The following is a 19475-nucleotide window of genomic DNA, read 5'->3' as shown; positions in this document are numbered from 1 at the left end:
TTACCTTTATGATCCGTAACTGAGTATTTAGACGGGCGTATTTTGTGACAGTCTGGCACTCTTGTTGAGATATGTGCGACACAAAAGTTTTATGCCTTTTTATGCATAATATTGACTAACTCAAGGGTCATAACTCTGGTCTGGCGGAGAGGTATCTCTAACAAGACCCCAAGTGCACTATTTCACATGCTGAATAATATTCCTGTAATGTTCCATAATCCTACGTCAAATACATTATGAGATACATGCGAAACAAACTTCGGCCCTTCATATGCATATTTTCTACTATCTCAAGGGCCATAACTCTATTCGGGATGCGAGATCCAAATTAAAACCCATGGTGCACAACTTCCCATGCTGAACAACAATCCTGCGAGATTTGATGACTCTTGGTAAAATATTTTTGAGATATGCACGGCACAAATTCGGACGGATGAACGTACGGACGAAGATCTGAATGAGCAATGCCAAAAGAATATCCCTCCGCCTTTGGCGGGGATAATAACAATTCAGCTTGTGCGGCTTGTGAACTGACATTTGTTGTAACAGTTAAATTGTTGTTTCTTGCTCAAATATCATCTAACCAGTTAGGGAAGTGTCCAAGAAATGGTTTCGTTATCAAGAGATGATGCACTTATGTATTTTCTAGCATTTGAAGTTGAGACTTCGTAACACTGTATGTGAACGCTGCCACATATCTTCTGCTAGAGTTATGAGATCTTAACATTTATATAAGGTTAACAATTTCATCCATAATTAGTTCATTCGATTTTCCAGTACTCATAATAGCCAACATAGCTATCTCACTTCAAATTCACTATCAATGCTTTGTAACACACAACAATTGAATCAACAAGGTGGGACAGAAAGTCACCATAACAGTTGACGCTGAGATGTTGTCACATGTTATCGTTGAGAATCGACTTACTTTGGAACGTACCTCTTTTTAATTTTTTATTTGTAGCGTCGGGGTACATTAAAAATGAATATAATGAAGATAAGCACACATTGCTCAATAATAAAAGTTGTATGCCAAAACTGCACAGGTAGCACAGTGACAGGCGATTTCGTTTTGGAAACATTAAATATGATAAGCCTATCAAACAATTTCCTACATGACTTTTCAAAAATGAGCCGTGCCATGGGAAAACCAACATACTGTAGTGGCTTTGCTACCAGAATGGATCCAGACCAGCCTGCGCATCCGCACAGTCTGGTCAGGATCCATGCTGTTCGCTAACAGTTATTCTAATTACAATAGGCTTTGAAAGCGAACAGCATGGATCCTGACCAGACTGCGCGAATGCGCAGGCTGGTCTGGATCCATGCTGGTCGCAAACCCACTATGTTGGTTTTCTCATGGCGCGGCTCAAATGTTGAGTGGATTTCAGCCTGAGGTATTAAGGACAGCAAATTTTATATGTACTTTTGTCTGTTTTCATTATACTTCATCAATACTTCTAAATTTAGAACCTGTGGTGGACTGATGAAAAAGGCACCTGTTCCACAATAGGGAAGTCACAAGTTCGAGCCACGTCAGAGACAGATATTGTTACTGAAGAGAGACTGGTTGGTGAGCCACCACCTAGTCAAATAACAGTAACTGACTGCCTACCTGCCTGGTGGAGACATAATTAGCTTAGGCCTCCACATCGGTTAAGGCGGCAATATGTCAATCTGAACCATAGTAAATGACCAAACCCAGGAACATCCTACCAAATCAAATTAACCCAAGATTTTCAACAACAGAAAATCTGAATTGAGCAACAACTAAATAAATTTCTAACAGCTTTATTCCATTTACAGAAATCAAAAAAAATAAATCATTTGATTCAAAGAAATGAAAAATAATTACAGAAAGAAGCATTAAATCCATTGTATTTTCCTCTGATATAACTAATTAACCTTGTATAAACAGATATGGTTGGATGTAAACAGTGTCTACATCTGCTTATTGAACTTGTTTTCATAATATTCATTTACAGTTTATCTAGTCTAAATATCCAATCAAAATCAGACTTTTTCAAATGCTTGTTCCACTTAATTTGTATATTATGCCATTTTACACAGTACCAGTGAATCAATTAAGCAGATCATTTAGATGGCAAAAAGTGAGGTTGCTATTCAAGTCATGTTTGCTGGGCTAAAACCAAAACCTGAAGGAAAATCTACGAAAATAAACAACAGACCCGCAATTTAAGTAAGGAGTCATTTAATAAACAAGAGGACCATGATGGTCCTGAATCGCTCACCTCTTCCCACATGATCCAGTTTTGAGTATGACGTCGTTTTTTCTATTATTTGACATAGTAAACTAGTTTTTGAGCTCATGTGACCCAGTTTTGAACTTGACCTAGATATTATAAAGATAAAAATTCTGACCAATTTTCATGAAGATCCATTGAAAAATATGGTCTCTAGAGAGGTCACAAGGTTTTTCTATTATTTGACCTATTAACCTAGTTTTTTAAGGCACGTGACCCAGTTTCAAACTTGACCTAGATATCATCAAGGTGAACATTCTGACCAATTTTCATGAAGATCCATTCAAGGGTATGGCCTCTAGAGAGGTCACAAGGTTTTTCTATTTCAAGACCTACTGACCTAGTTTTTGATCGCAGTTGACCCAGTTTCAAACTTGACCTAGATATCATCAAGATAAACATTCAGACCAACTTTCATACAGATCCCATGAAAAATATGGCCTCTAGAGAGGTCACAGCGTTTTTTCATTATTTGACCTACTGACCTACTTTTTGATGGCACGTGACCAACTTTCGAATTTGACTTAGATATCATCAAGGTGAACATTCTGACCAATTTTTATGGAGATCCATTCACAAGTATGGCCTCTAGAGAGGTCACAAGGGTTTTCTATTTTTAGACCTACTGACCTAGTTTTTGACCGCACATGATCCTGTTTCAAATTTGACCTAGATATCATCAAGATGAACATTCAGACCAACTTTCATGAAGATCCATTGAAAAATATGGCCTTAAGAGAGGTCACAAGGTTTTTCTATTATTTGACCTACTGACCTAGTTTTTGATGGCACGTGACCCAGTTTCAAACTTGACCTAGATATTATCAAGATGAACATTCAGACCAACTTTCATACAGATCCCATGGAAAATATGGCCTCTAGTTAGGTCACAAGGTTTTTCTATTATTTGACCTACTGACCTAGTTTTTGATGGCATGTGACCCACTTTCGAACTTGACTTAGATATCATCAAGGTGAACATTCTGACAAATTTTCATGAAGATTTCATGAAATATATGGCCTCTAGAGAGGTCACAAGGTTTTTCTATTTTTAGACCTACTGACCTAGTTTTTGATCGCACGTGACCCAGTTTCGAACTTGACCTAGATATCATCAAGATGAACATTCAGACCAACTTTCACACAGATCCCATGAAAAATATGGCCTTTAGAGAGGTCACAAGGTTTTTCTATTATTTGACCTGACCTAGTTTTTGAAGGCACGTGACCCAGTTTCGAACTTGACCTAGATATCATCAAGGTGAACGTTCTGACCAACTTTCATGAAGATCTTTTGAAATATATGGCCTCTAGAGAGGTCACAAGGTTTTTCTATTTTTAGACCTACTGACCTAGATTTTGACCGCACGTGACCGAGTTTCGAACTTGACCTAGATATCATCAAGGTGAACATTCTGACCAATTTTCATGAAGATCCAGTGAAAATTATGGCCTCTAGAGAGGTAACAAGGTTTTTCTATTTTTAGACCTACTGACCTAGTTTTTGACGGCACATGACCCAGTTTCAAACTTGACCTAGATATCATCAAGGTGAACATTCTGACCAACTTTCATAAAGATCCCATGAAAAATGTGACCTCTAGAGTGGTCACAAGCAAAAGTTTACGGACGCACGCACGGACGGACGCACAGACAGACGACGGACACCGCGCGATCACAAAAGCTCACCTTGTCACTTTGTGACAGGTGAGCTAATAAAAAATATACTACCTAATGCATAAGTCTATATGCAGCTTATAGGTCTGCTTCGGTTCATAAAAATACCCCTGGTCAATCTGTCCAAATCACAAAATTGCATATTATAGACCTTAAAGCCATCACCTTATAATAAATATTGTTTACATAATACAAAACTTATGAACAAGGAGCTGCATTTTCAAAACGCAAAAACATGCCTCTTAGATGTATGACCAAAGATGTTGTTTTTTAGGTTTTAAGTTTACAGATGAATGTCATATAAAGGTCAAGGTCATCTATCTATAGGTCAGTAGCAGGTCTAGCCACAAGGTTTATTTAGCTAGTATGAACTAAATCTGTCATAAATGTGCGCTGTAGGCGCAACAGTAAAATCTGGTTTGAATGAACGGATAGACAGACAGAAAGTTCAACTGCTATATGCCCAGGGGTCATAAAAATATACTCAAGATGCCTTTGTGATATTTTAACAGTTTCAGGTAGGCTATTGTTCTGGCTTTCATTTCGTCTTTGGAAAAGGCCTTGTGTTGTCAGGTGTTTCTTCAACAAAGAGGGGCGGCTGATAGCTCCTTATCTAACAGAAAAATAACTTGGGTATTTGGGCACAGGGGAAAATTTTTACCAGGAAACTGCTTTTAAAAGGGATTTTCTGAGTGTAAGACACCTAGTGATGGCACTTTTTACATTTGTGGAAAGCTGAAGTAGCAATTTTTTATCTAGGATTTCATATGGCTTTTGTTGGTAAAGATTTGAGCCAGCACTTGTCCTTGATAGATGAATATATATTTGGCTTTAAATTCTTTTACTAATATTCAGAAATTAATACACAAGACGTGACATTAAAATCTGGTAACAGAACAAAGGATCCTTATATGGTAAAACTCGCTTATAAGGAACTCGGTTATAAGGAAATCTGTTATAACTTATAGGTACTCATTTATCTGGTTCAATTTTCCCCCTATATTTTACATGTAAAACACATGGATATAACAAACCCAGTTAACTTGAACAAATTTCTATGTCCAAACATGACATTTCACTCGTTTATAACACGCTTAGTCTGTAATTTCAAGTTTTGCTGTCATCTGGTAACACACTAAAATATGCAACTTAATAAATTTGTCACTAAATGTGTAACCAATTTTATTTTATGCTCAATTCATGTTCATTTTGAGTAATTACAATCTTTTATTTTAACACCTTTATCTGTAACATGCAAGCAAAATATGCTCTCATTGCCATTGTGCGATAGAGTACCTAACAACGCAATATATTTCCATTTTAAAATAAAGTATGATAAAGATAATGTAATATGAAAGTACATTGTTATCATTATTATTATTATATGACACTGTTGTAATTAGTTACATGTTTTTATGACAAAAAATAATCATATGAATAGGAATTCTAAATTTATCAAAGCAGCAAGTTCCCTTGACAGTGGATATACTCTTCCCATGGAGGTAAAGAATCGACCGAACAAAATATGAATTCTATAATTTCTGCTATTACCAGTATTGAAAAATTAAATTGGCATACAAATAAGAATTAAATCAATGACAAATCAATATGAAATCATTTATTAATGATAATAAAAATGTAAGTACAACTTTATTTTGATAAAACAGCAATTAAACACATCAACAACAATTCAAATCACAGTTTTCTCAGACCTGTTTGCTTTATGTCTGATGTTCGTTATACAGTTCATCTTATAACCGAGTTTTAATGTATGTACATGGGATATTAACTCTGACAGTAAGTTTGAAGACAATAATGGATATAAAGATAATTAGTGGATACTATATTTGCTAGAGTACAGTAATTGGCAAATGGAAAACAAATGTATTTATACTAAATTTGTTGATGCTTATAGGTAAAATGAACAAAACCTGGACATAAATAAGCTGACAAGAGAAATTAGATGGGAATACTAGAAACAATCATATGAGCCGCGCCATGAGAAAACCAACATTGTGGCTTTGCGACCAGCATGGATCCAGACCAGCCTGCGCATCCGCGCAGTCTGGTCAGGATCCATGCTGTTCGCTTTCATAACCAATTGCTATTAGAGAAACTGTTAGCGAACAGCATGGATCCTGACCAGACTGCGCAAATGCACAGGCTGGTCTGGATCCATGCTGGTCGCAAAGCGACTAAGTTGGTTTTTTCCATGGCGCGGCTCACATTTGTAACAAGACATATTTTACAGACTAACCTCTGTTAACCCCACCTCTACAGAGCAAGCACCTCTACACAGACATAATACTGAACTTCTCATTTGGTAAGTTTCTTGGTAAATCAACAACAGAACAACAAACATAGTTTAGCCTTTAAACTTACAAGGTTGCAGCATAAATATTAAGTTTAAATTGGAAATATATTCAGTGATCGTCAGTCAGACACTCTGTGACCACAGGTGGTCTTTAACACAGGGTTTGGCCATTTCAAATCATTCTTTTTTTCAAATGCATAGCTGAAACATTATATTTGTTGAAGAATGAAAGAATAAAATTAAATCTATTAAAGTACTATGTTCATATAATTATGTTGCTATCTTTGTGTTCCCAGAGTAACAGCCAAAATTTCCTATATAAAACAAGGTCCCTTTTATGTCAAAATTCATACAACAGCAAAAATTTCCTTAGAACAAGAGGACCATGATGGTCCTGAATCGCTCACCTCTTCCCACATGACCCAGTTTTGAGTATGACGTCGTTTTGTTTTCTATTATTTGACACAGTGACCAAGTTTTTGAGCTCATGTGACCCAGTTTTGAACTTGACCTAGATATTATCAAGATAAAAATTCTGACCAATTTTCATGAAGATCCATTGAAAAATATGGTCTCTAGAGAGGTCACAAGGTTTTTCTATTATTTGACCTACTGACCTAGTTTTCTAAGGAACGTGACCCTGTTTTGAACTTTACCTAGATATCATCAAGGTGAACATTCTCACTAATTTTCATGAAGATCTCGTGAAAAATATGGCCTCTTGAGAGGTCACAAGGTTTTTCTATTTTTATACCTACTGGCCTAGTTTTTGACCACACGTGACCCAGTTTCGAAACTGACCTAGATATCATCAAGGTGAACATTCAGATCAATTTTCATGAAGATCCATTGAAAGATATGGCCTCTAGAGAGGTCAAAAGATTTTAATAATTTTAGACCTACTGACCTAGTTTTTGACCGCAGTTGACCCAGTTTCAAACTTGACCTAGATATCATCAAGATGAACATTCAGACCAACTTTCATACAGATCCCATGAAAAGTATGGCCTCTAGAGAGGTCACAAGGTTTTTTTATTATTTGACCTACTGACCTAGTTTTTTATGGCACGTGACCCAGTTTCAAACTTGACCTAGATATCATCAAGGAGAACAGTCTGACCAATTTTCATGAAGATCCATTCAAGGGTATGGCCTCTAGAGAGGTCACAAGGCTTTTCTATTTCAAGACCTACTGACCTAGTTTTTGATCGCAGTTGACCCAGTTTCAAACTTGACCTATATATCATCAAGATAAACATTCAGACCAACTTTCATATAGATCCCATGAAAAGTATGGCCTCTAGAGAGGACACAACGTTTTTTCATTATTTGATCAACTGACCTATTTTTTGCTGGCATGTGACCCACTTTCGAACTTGACCTGGATATGATCAAGATGAACATTCTGACCAATTATTATGGAGATCCATTCACAAGTATGGCCTCTAAAGAGGTCACAAGGTTTTTCTATTTTTAGACCTACTGACCTAGTTTTTGACCGCACATGACCCTGTTTCGAACTTGAACTAGATATCATCAAGATGAACGTTCAGACCAATTTTCATACAGATCCCATGAAAAATATGGCCTTTAGAGAGGTCACAAGGTTTTTCTATTATTTGACCTACTGACCTAGTTTTTGAGGGCACGTGATTAATTTTCGAATCTAACCTAGATATCATCAAGATGAACATTCAGATCAACATTCATACAGATCCCATGAAAAATATGGCCTCTAGAGAGGTCACAAGGTTTTTCTATTATTTGACCTAATGACCTAGTTTTTGATGGCATGTGACCCACTTTCGAACTTGTCCTAGATATCATCAAGGTGAACATTCTGACCAATTTTCATGAAGATCTCATGAAATATATGGCCTCTAGAGAGGTCTCAAGGTTTTTCTATTTTTAGACCTACTGACCTAGTTTTTGACCGCACGTGACCCAGTTTCAAACTTGATCTAGATATCATCAAGATGAACATTCAGACCAACTTTCATACAGATCCCATGAAAAATATGGCCTTTAGAGAGGTCACAATGTTTTTCTATTATTTGACCTACTGACCTAGTTTTTGAGGGCAAGTGACCCAGTTTCGAACTTGACCTAGATATCATCAAGCTGAACATTCTGACCAATTTTCATGAAGATCTTGTGAAATATATGGCCTCTAGAGAGGTCACAAGGTTTTTCTATTTTTAGACCTACTGACCTAGTTTTTGATGGCACGTGACCCAGTTTCGAACTTGACCTAGATATCATCAAGGTGAACATTCTGACCAATTTTCATGAAGATCTTGTGAAATATATGACCTCTAGAGAGGTCACAAGGTTTTTCTATTTTTAGACCTATTGACCTAGTTTTTGAAGGCACGTGACCCAGTTTCGAACCTGACCTAGATATCATCAAGATGAACATTCTGACCAACTTTCATAAAGATCCCACAAAAAATGTGCCCTCTAGAGTGGTCACAAACAAAAGTTTACGGACGGACGCACGGACGCACGGACGCACGGACGAAGGACGCTGCGTGATCACAAAAGCTCACCTTGTCACTATGTGACAGGTGAGCTAAAAATGAGATATAAACAACATACTTATAATTTATCCACATCCTGACTGATCAGCTCATCACAAATGGAGCACTATTTCACTGGAAACAATTGCACTTTGACTTCTATACCAAAAACCACATAAGAGTATCAATGATTCTATTAAGTGTTTGCAATGTTGTAAAATAAAAAAACAAAAAACAAAAAAACACCTCTTCTTTCTGACTAATACAGTTATAATTATGCGTTGACATAGTAAATAACTTTGACAAAAAATGTAAGAAAACTATCAATCAAATACAATACCAAATAAAAACTAAATCATATAGAACCAGTGTTGAACATCCACAATCAATAGCATATAATTACAGTTCCATGATTTTAACAAAATATACAATGTACATGCATTTTCAAACAATGAACAACCCAATTCAAAAACAGAATATGTTCAATAACATTTAAGAATCAAAATAATAACAAGACTATACAAAAATAAATAACTGGCAGCCGTTCTTATCACACATTTTGTAACACAACAATGTACCTGGCAACAATAACAGTACTATGATTTGCACAGACTTCTGTTGATAAAATTTCATAACTTTTCCATGTATTATTTGTGTCCTTTTCCTGATTTAGTAACATTTTACACCCTGAGTAAAAGCTAATCAAAGGCCTGAATGGCCTGAGTCGGCTAATGATTGATGTACTGACAGTATAGTCTACCAGTTTCAGTTTGTTTTTAGTTTTTTTCTTAAAATTTCATAACACAGCTCGATATTTACCCAAAATATTATATCCGGATACGATTACACTTTTCTCCAGTTTGAACAATATATTTTACAAATTGTGATGATACGAAGACATTTAGCAGCATTTGGCAGTATCTGACATTGAAGTTTACGGTTAAATTACCTCTTATTTAAATCTTTTCATAAAAAAGTTGTTTTGTTTCGCCAAACATAGACGATCTACTTTCGATTTCAAAAACTACAAGAAAATACAATTTAATGTTTCGCCGATTTGTTTATTTCTCGAAAAACAAGAATTAAAATCATTTTTAATATCAATAGTAACTAAACAAACCAGTAAGAGCTTCTTCTTCCGATAATTTATCCGTTTACTGACTGCAAAATTCAACCCACGCAAAGTTTATAGAAATCATACGATGCGTGTTTACGTTCAATGTGGGAGAATTAAGGCTGATCGGCTATGTTACCTAACGCATCCAGACGATTCAGATTTTGTTTTTAAAAAAGCATTGTATGCGTTTCTGTAATGTTATATACGTTTTATACGCTTTGAAATTATTAGACATGCGTACTTGCATTATTTCTAAACGTGATTTACGCTAATACGCATCTTATCTGGAGCCCTGCTGGAACTATTTTTTGTCTTTCGCTGGATGTTACCCAAGCTTTGTAAGCCTGCGCAATTCTTAAAATGCACATTTATGCTTAATGAGTTACATTCGAGAATTGCACAATTACAAGTCATAAATATGACAGATTACATCGTATATTGGTCATAGCAAAGGGAATTGACACAACTTAACTTCATTCATGCAGTGAACTGTTTGAAATTTGAGAAATCTAATGGAACTACATCCCTTCACATGTTATTCGGTCCATTTAGAGAATCGTTGGATAGCAAGGACTCGTCAAAAGGCAAAGCCTTTAGCCGACTCAAAAATGAATAAACAAATGCTTTTGATAACAGGAACAGCTGCAAATGGTGTGGTGTTCAAATAATGGCTTTTGAAAGTTATCCTTGCCAAAAGATTTTATACATCCGCCTTTGAAATGCATTTAAAATTGCATTACCAGCATTTGAACAAATCTTTTTTAAGAAAATAATCACATCATAACTACAGTTTATTTATTACGTTCACCATCCTTTCTAATTTTCAAGGATGCACTTTGAAATTTAAGGCTACAATGAAAAATTTCCTCAACTTCTCCATAACAAAATCAGCAGTTTTCAAATTCCACGAATTCTGCAGAAAAAAAATGTTTTCCATCATTTTTCTGTGCAAACCTTTTTGATAACAATCACTGACTTTCAATCAAATCTTAACTCATCACTCCCTGCTTTCTGCTACAAAATATTTAATTCTAACATCAAACTCCCTCTTTATTGACAACGTTCTTTTTTCTACCAATTTCATAATTCAAATTTCACTTTTTTTATCACATACTCAAATTACTCTTGCTTTTCCATGATTTCTTTGAGAATATCTGAAAATGGTACCAAATTCCCAGACATCTTCTTTAATTAACCCTGAAATGAGGCCGAATTCCAAGACTTTTTCCAAACTTGTGCTTATTTCATATAAAAAAAATTGCCATGTACATTAAATAAATTTATGACAGTCAGTTAAATACAACTATAAACAGATTCTATCATTGCAGAAACTAACTTCATCATCATGAAAACAACATGAAACAAGCAGTGAAGCATTATTATACCAGATTTATTAACGCCCTTTTCATGATCAATTTCACGTTCAAAGGCACTTGACCTTAACCCTTACCCTGCTAAATTTCTATAATAATCTTTCAATCTGGACAGTACCATTAACTGTTAAAAGGGGTGCTTACCAAAAATATACTGACTGTATGGCGACCAGTGCAGACCATGATCAGACTGCATGGATGTTCAGGCTGATTTTGGTCTGCACTGGTCGCAAAGGCAGAATCACTTGCCACCAGCAGGCTAAAGGTTAAAAGAACCAGACCCTGAAGCGTTTCCCTTAAATAATGCACAGCAAATGCATAATATAACTATCCCTCAAGAAATAATAGAAAATTCATCCTTTGGTAGACAACAAACAACAATGTCTTTCAAAAATTATGTTATTTTTCAATTAAAGAAAAAACACCCTTGAAGTAATAGACAAAAGCAAAGAAGAATTTATCTCTTACATAACAAGAGGCAGATTAAAAAAATACTTTAATCCTATTTTGCTAACATACCACTAAAATCCAAATTATAACTTATTTCCAAGGTACAACTAACACCTAATTTTCAAGTAATAACTTAATCAATAAATAAATAACAATGTTATTTCTTTGAACATTTCCTAATTTCTGACCTTTTCTTAGTCATAAAATACTTTTCTCAATTTCTATATTTTCTACATTTTTTTTACATGATTTCTGAATCTGATTTAGGCAGAGACAACTCTTATAGGGTACATGGTAATTCAGTACTTTTAGAAGTTACCTCCCCTTTCAGCATTAACTTGATTCTTTACCATCAGAGATCTAACATTGTCCTGGTGCAGAACTTTCAAATTATTTATTTTGATTATAGTTGAAGTATGCATGTACATTATAACCATGGTAAGTGGTTTCAGCCAATCATTTTTCCTTCAGAAAAAAGACTATCGATACACTGTATTGGAAATAAGGAACGCCTGCTAAGACTGAATCACAATGTCAGGAAATTACTGAAATTTTATTATTCATTAATAAGGATTACCTCCCCTGATTTGAAGTTTAAAAAATTACATTATGAAACCAAAACATTTCTCTTCTCTTAGCACTGACCTTTTCAGGAAGATTTTGATTGGCTAATGAGTTTCACACAGAATAACTGTGAATCACTGTTCACCGACTGAAAATTCTAAACTGTGTATTCTACAAGCCTCAAAACGTTGCCAAAATGTGACCCCAGTACTATCTGGCATGTATACCCCTGAAATGCATGAATGCATTTACCTAGACCTCAAAGAAATCAACTGAATTCGTAGCACTATCTGAGCATGTTTGCCAGCAGTTCTACTTAAAGCAACAAGACCATCAGCAAGAGCTGCAAGTATAAGTTGTATTAATTAACAGTAAAATCAAAATAGTCGATCACTGGCTCCGATTTTAAAGCCTGTTTACTCTCTTTACTGAGTGAGTCATAGTTGATTGTTCCCGTAGAGCATATGTCTGCCAAGTTTGATTCAAACTTGTCTATTGTTGCAATAGCTGATTTTGAAGAAGAGCCCGGCTTCTTTGTTTTTTTGCCAATCACCTGCCAACCTTCTGGAGTGTTTGATGATAAAGCGTCCCGATCACCCAGAACTGATGTTGATTGTTTTGATGCTAGATTTGTCATCCTTAAGTAAATAAACAATAGTTTTAACAACTTTCACAGCAACAAACTTCCAAAAATAAAACATTAAGAAACTGCATCTATTTTGCTGCTTATCAGTCTCAAGTTTTAAGTAACACTTACACAATCTAGGTCACATGCATCAAGTTTGAATGGTAAAGGATGCCTGTAAATGCCCCTCTTGACCATAATTTACATTAAATTCAACAAAAGGTTATCTAACTATTTTGCTAGCAGGTTAAATAGCTTGGAAGCCTTGTGTTCAATCCAGTACATACAATGGTTATTGAGAGATGACACTGCATGCAAAACTTGAACCAAGGTGTGATGTTGATGCCCACGTAGAACACCTCTCACTGTTCTTCGAAAATGGACAAACTAAAAATCTGCAAATATTTCTTATCGTCTATCAAAATATTTTTTTTTTAAAAGACTGCCAATAGATTTAACAATACTCTATCCCTAATATAATATCTAGATATTTCTGCAAGAAGGTGGGGGCTTTTTTTGTTCGTTTTTTGTTGAATTTAATGTCGCACCGACACAATTATAGGTCATAAGGCGCCTTTCCAGCTTTGATGGTGGAGGAAGACCCAAGGTGCCCATCTGTGCATTATTTCATTACGGGCTGGCACCTGGGTAGAACCACCAATCTTCTGTAAGCCAGCTGGGTGGCTTCCTCACAAGAAGAAATCAATGCCCAGAGTGAGGCTTGAATCACATCGATGAGGGACTAGTGATTCTGCAAGAAAGGTACTAGTGTAGGGATAATACACGTTTTTTTTGTGTATTAACGTCTACAGAAGCCCGCGGGATTGTTTGTGACCGAGACCGAAGGTCGAGGTCACAAACATATCCCAAGGGCTTCTGCAGGCGTTAATACACAAAAAAAACGTGTATTGTAGCTATTCTTGCATAAAAACACATTACACGACGACTTAATGCATTGTTTTCATATGTGATGACTTTACAATTCCGGTACATTTTTAGTTACCATTCGGTTGTTCTTGGAAACGATAAACATGTTTTAAATATCCATAACCGGGGCACACATAACACTACTAAAAGCGTGATTTTAAGGTTTTTGAGCATCTTATTTTTATTTTTAGTTATTACAAACGTTACATTACACATAATTTTGCATATATCTTAAAAATTTGATTAACAGGAACACAATTTTAAGAACAACAACTTTACATTCGAATTGTTTTGAGTACGAACACACTTAAGAGTACGGATGAGTACGAAGCTAGTGACTAGCTTCCGAGGTTTATTATATGAATTCTGCGAAAAATCAGGTAAAAACAAACCGACTGATACTAACTAAAATCATTAATGTAATACCTAAAAACGGGCAATAGCACAAGTTACACGCAATACTTATTTACTCACAGTTATTTACAATCTTACTGAACAGACGCTTTGTAATGGGAGTAAACTCTTAGAGAAGCTAGTGCGTACATTGATGGGGGCAGTACGTTTGGGGTTGGAAACTGGTACAGCTAAACATACTATGGATTACATTGTATCTATAATGCTACAAGAAGAGGTTGTTATGGAAGAAACAAGATGCAGATGCCAAATATCAGTCTGCGCATACATACGTCCCTGGCAAAGCATTTCAAAATAAAAATCATGTATTAACAGCACGTGAATTGCCTTGTTTGCACACGATTTTTCTCCCGTTTATACATGGGCGGATCCAGTGAGAAAAGTAGTTTTTATGCAAGAATATTTTAAAAAGAGGTAAAATCAAGTACCTGAGAGCATCCTCTTTGAATACATGAGGTATGGGAGGCGGAGCTCTAGGGTGTAATTCTCTCTGAACCTGGGCAGTTAATGTAACTGACGGCAACCAACATTTATCTCTGCAAGTATTGAGAAAAATTAAAACCCATTATGTTATTACACAAAGCTATATAAAATTATAAATTGTAATTCAGCAACTTTTTATTGTTTCTAGCAAATTCGAAATTTTGTATTCAAATGGTTTATAGGTTTTTATTGTACAATAAACAGGTTTATAAACAACAGAGATGAGCAAACCTTATTCCATCTGGCATTGGGATATTCTTGCCTTGAAGGTTTATTAAAAACCAGAATCTTGCATTGCATTTCTTTATTATAAATGTTCTTGCCAAAAACAGCTCATTATCTGCATATATGGCAAAAATAGAGTGCAGAAAACTTTTAGACAGAGAGACACCCCCATTGTGTTTCTTTAATGTTTGCCTTTTCTCTTAAAGAAAGTGAGAATAATTCTAAATGATGTCTTCTCCGAGTCCATATTAAAAGACATTATTCATTCTGTATATGAACATCTTTCCTAAAACTGTTACATAAAACACATTCAATAAACTAACAAAAGTGCTGTACTTCAATTACCTTGGAGCAGTAGCCACTACATTTTTCTTTGGCTCGTAATCATAACTTTGGGTCTGACAGCCATAATACTCGGCTAGCTCGTGCACCAATCTCCTTTGATTCATATTCATACTAGGAAATGCATGACTTCTTGAAACCTGCTTAGACTGAAAAACATACATATATTAATAAGAAAAATTTGTTCTGTGTGGTCCTTCTTTTTTCACCTACAACAAAGAGGGTGAGATTTCAATGCATATACAAACATGTAAGCATATGTGTTGTAAACCCCTACACACAGCAAGTTGTAAGCATATGTATTGTAAATCCCAACACACAGTAAGTTGTAGGCATATGCATTGTAAATCACTACACACAGTAAGTTATAAGCATATATGTTGTAAATCCCTACACACAATAAGTTGTCAGTATATACATATGTATGCTGTAAATCCCTACACCCAGTAAGTTGTAAGCATATTTGTTTAATTTTTGCCAAAAACACAGTGTTTAATGCCATTTTTCAACAGTATTTCAGTCAGAAATCTTGGCCACTGTTCCTACATTCTGCATCAGTACAGACTTATTCTCTGCAAGTTAGTGATAACTTTTATGGAACAACTGAAGGACAAACTGCTTGTAGCAAACTGACATGGAAAACATATGTTGTGACCAGAGATGGAACCCACATCTTGATTCATCATCTATCAACCAAAGTTTGGTTGTCTCATGCAGCAAATAATAACTGAGTTATATGACACAGTGCCTTCAATACCTGGCCAGACTAAGCTTTTACAAGGAATAAATTTCTTTGATCAGAATTTAATGCCATTATTCAACAATATTTCAGTTTCACAATGACAGCCTCCACATGTAAGCAACAACTTTCCTGCATGAATCAACAGTATAGATTAACTGCAGACACTACCTTATGTTGTAAAGGAGAACAATATTTTTGCCTAGGAATTAAACTCACAGCCACTCAATTCATAGCATGGTTCAATGTTATAAGTACTTGGTCAACTGGCTGGGCTACATAAAGCAAAATTAAGTTACCTGTTTAGCAGACTGTATGAGGTCACTAAATGCTTTCTCTATACCAGCTACAAATGTCGAGTCCTTCCTAAAATTGAAGTATTAAATATACTTAATATATTAAATGTCGAACTTGCTCCCTGGTCTTTGGTATATGGTCAAACCTGCATAATGCAGTCAGCATAGGGAGTAACACAATATGGCTGCTTAAAGCAGGTAGCTTCTTAAATCCCAGTTTGGAAAATTAGCTGCCTAGCTGCTTCAGGCAAGTAGCTGCTAAATATAGGTGGTCACTAAGGCAAATTTATAACTGTACTATGAAATCATATTTACTCCAGAGGGACTCATTTTCATGGGTTCTATAGCTGAGTCAACCAACAATATTAAGTTTCAATGAACAAATGAAATTCCAGTAAGTTTTATCTTTAAAATATGAAATACACAAATTCATGGCCCCGTGAAATAGCCATTTTGGCAAAAACCATGAAATTTAATGGCACTGTCCGGCAAAAACTTGAAATAATTTCAGTTTTTAACAGAAAACCAATTTACATTTCTATAAATTATTTCGACTCTGGTTTACCCCTATAGCTTAAGTCAAGCAATGCTTATTTTGTACAATTTATTTTCGAAATGAATAAAATCGTTGCTATTGTTATCACCCTATGTAAATGAATGCAAGAAGAAAATATTTGTTATTTTGTTCGTTCACACTTTTCTTACTATATTCAACCTAACTTACTTGGCATATTCTTTGAGGAAGTCTGTATATGTAGGATTGCCAAGTTTACTACTGAGGTCCGGATTCTGTATTTCAAGGGCGAGGGCCATACGTCTATTTCTCTCCATCACAGCACATTCTTCATTACATTCCAACCTAGAAATATACATCCAAGCACATTAGACTTGCCCAGCATGCTACAGAGGTAGGGATTCTATATTTTTGTCTATTTCTTTCTATCACAGCATACTAATCATTACATTGCAACCTAGACATAACTAGAGCTCTCACTAAAGGTGATGAATGTACCCCCCGCATGCACTGACACAGTACATTGCAATCTGATGCACACAAGATTGCATAATTATGTGGACTGTATGTAACTATATAGACTGTATGTATACAGTATAGTAACAAAAAACAAAGTCCCATAACTATGCAGAATATTTATCTAAAAGAATGTAACATGCACCATGCACAACAAGGGTTGGTACTGATCACTTGTGTGAAGTTTCATTAAATTGTGTGTAAGGATTTGGTAGATTAGGCACGCACAAGATTGCATATGCAGACTGTATGTACATAGTATGTTAACAAGAAACAAAGTCCCATAACTCTGCAATTTTTGTAGCTGAAAGAACCTAACATGCCCCATGCACAACTACTGTTGTTACTGATCACTTGTGTGAAGTTTCATTAAATTGTGTCAAGGGGATGAGGAGAGATGGTGCGCACAAGATTGTGTCTATGTATATAGTATAGTAACAAAAAAACAAAGTCCCATAACTCTGCAAATTTTTTTTCTAAAAGAACCTAACATGCCCCATGCACAACTACTGTTGTTACTGATCACTTGTGTGAAGTTTCATTAAACTGTGTCAAGGGGATGAGGAGAGATGGTGTGCACAAGATTGTGTCTATGTATATAGTATAGTAACAAAAAAACAAAGTCCCATAACTCTGCAAATTTTTTTTCTAAAAGAACCTAACATGCCCCATGCACAACTACTGTTGGTACTGATCACTTGTGTGAAGTTTCATTAAATTGTGTCAAGGAGATGAGGAGAGATGGTGCGCACAAGATTGTGTCTATGTATATAGTATAGTAACAAAAAAACAAAGTCCCATAACTCTGCAAATTTTTTTTCTAAAAGAACCTAACATGCCCCATGCACAACTACTGTTGGTACTGATCACTTGTGTGAAGTTTCATTAAATTCTGTCAAGGGGATAAGGAGAGATGGTGCGCACAAGATTGCGTCTACGGACAGACAGACAGACAGACAGACAGACAACCTGAAACCAGTATACCCCCCCCTTACAACTTTGTTGTCGGGGGGTACAAAAATTTTACTTCAGCAACAATCCAGAAAAACTACCTTACTTCTATAAATTCGGAACTTGACCTAATTTTCATAGAGACAAAATGTAAAATGTATCATGCCAAGGTAGTGATATACATAATTTATCACATAAATGACATCAACATTCTAAACAAGCTAAGTTCACCTATAATCAAAGCATTAATACATACACACGAGCCTGTCCTTGCTTCATTTGATTAAGCTTGCTAATGTTTACTGATGAGGAAGCTCCCATAATTCCTTGAATAGAATCTTTCAAACTTTGCATAGCCAATCTGAAACACAAACATTCGGGCATTTGTTATTTTTTTGGGGAAAAAATATGCACATTACAAAAGAAAATATGTTGTCATGGTTTTGAAGCAATTCATTTCAATAAATCTGTAACTTTCTACATCTTCTGTAACAATTAGCTGCAGTGAAATCTATCTGCAAAATCAAAAAGCAGATTTTAAACAACTATGCTTTTCACAGAATAATTTACAACACATGAAAATCTTCCTCATGCATGTATAGATAATCAAAAATATCCAACTGAATATTTTCTACTCAAAATGCCATATTAAATGTATTATAATTCAGGTATCTTACTTTTGATAGTCAGAGTCTGGACTGATGGCCCCTGTAGAACAAAGTGTCTCATTCTCCCTGTTACCACAGGCACACTTCAATACAACCTGGTAATAAACACAGACGGTATTTTCATACATGCACAGAAACTTGCATGCTACACTACATCCCAAATGAATAAACAACTCTCTATAAAGCTGGATATTTTCATTCCCATTTGTTAAAATTCTTGGAAAATCAACTTCTATAGACCTCTGCACAACAAACACACTTTACAATTTTTTAAGCAAAATATCACTAATGCTATATAGAAGTATATAAATACCTACATAAACATAAAAATATGGCCTTGTCCGTACTAAAATTTCAAACTTTTTTTTCTAGTACTAACATGGTGACATCATGAAATTGCATAAGATGCTGCCCAATGTGAATGACCTTGTGCAAGTAAAACTTGAATAATTAAGTAAAACTAGAGCTGCTTTTGAGAAAAGCGCATGTCTCCAACA

At 35.4% G+C, this 19475-nt stretch overlaps 1 protein-coding gene and 1 long non-coding RNA gene across 2 annotated transcripts in view; both read right to left on the bottom strand.

The window, feature by feature from the left end:
* Positions 1-1775: 1775 nt before the first annotated feature.
* LOC128546500 (uncharacterized) lies at positions 1776-11249 on the bottom strand. The gene is made up of 2 exons (XR_008365979.1): positions 10494-11249; positions 1776-9472 (listed from the first exon to the last, which is right to left on the bottom strand). It is a non-coding gene; the product is annotated as an uncharacterized LOC128546500 (long non-coding RNA).
* A 42-nt stretch (positions 11250-11291) lies between these two features.
* LOC123532967 (transcriptional repressor NF-X1-like) overlaps positions 11292-19475 on the bottom strand; it is a 43614-nt gene continuing 35430 nt past the window's right edge. The window contains exons 17-23 of the mRNA XM_045314600.2: positions 18988-19073; positions 18567-18671; positions 17054-17188; positions 16333-16399; positions 15298-15443; positions 14673-14780; positions 11292-12916 (exon numbers count right to left, since the gene is read on the bottom strand). Of these exons, the coding sequence (XP_045170535.2) occupies positions 12640-12916; positions 14673-14780; positions 15298-15443; positions 16333-16399; positions 17054-17188; positions 18567-18671; positions 18988-19073 (924 nt within the window). The 3' untranslated portion in view covers positions 11292-12639. The remainder of the gene's footprint in view (positions 12917-14672; positions 14781-15297; positions 15444-16332; positions 16400-17053; positions 17189-18566; positions 18672-18987; positions 19074-19475) is intronic.

Source organism: Mercenaria mercenaria, chromosome 11 (genome assembly GCF_021730395.1).
Source record: "Mercenaria mercenaria strain notata chromosome 11, MADL_Memer_1, whole genome shotgun sequence".
NCBI classification, from domain to species: domain Eukaryota; kingdom Metazoa; phylum Mollusca; class Bivalvia; order Venerida; family Veneridae; genus Mercenaria; species Mercenaria mercenaria.
This window is presented reverse-complemented; position numbering and strand designations above follow the sequence as displayed.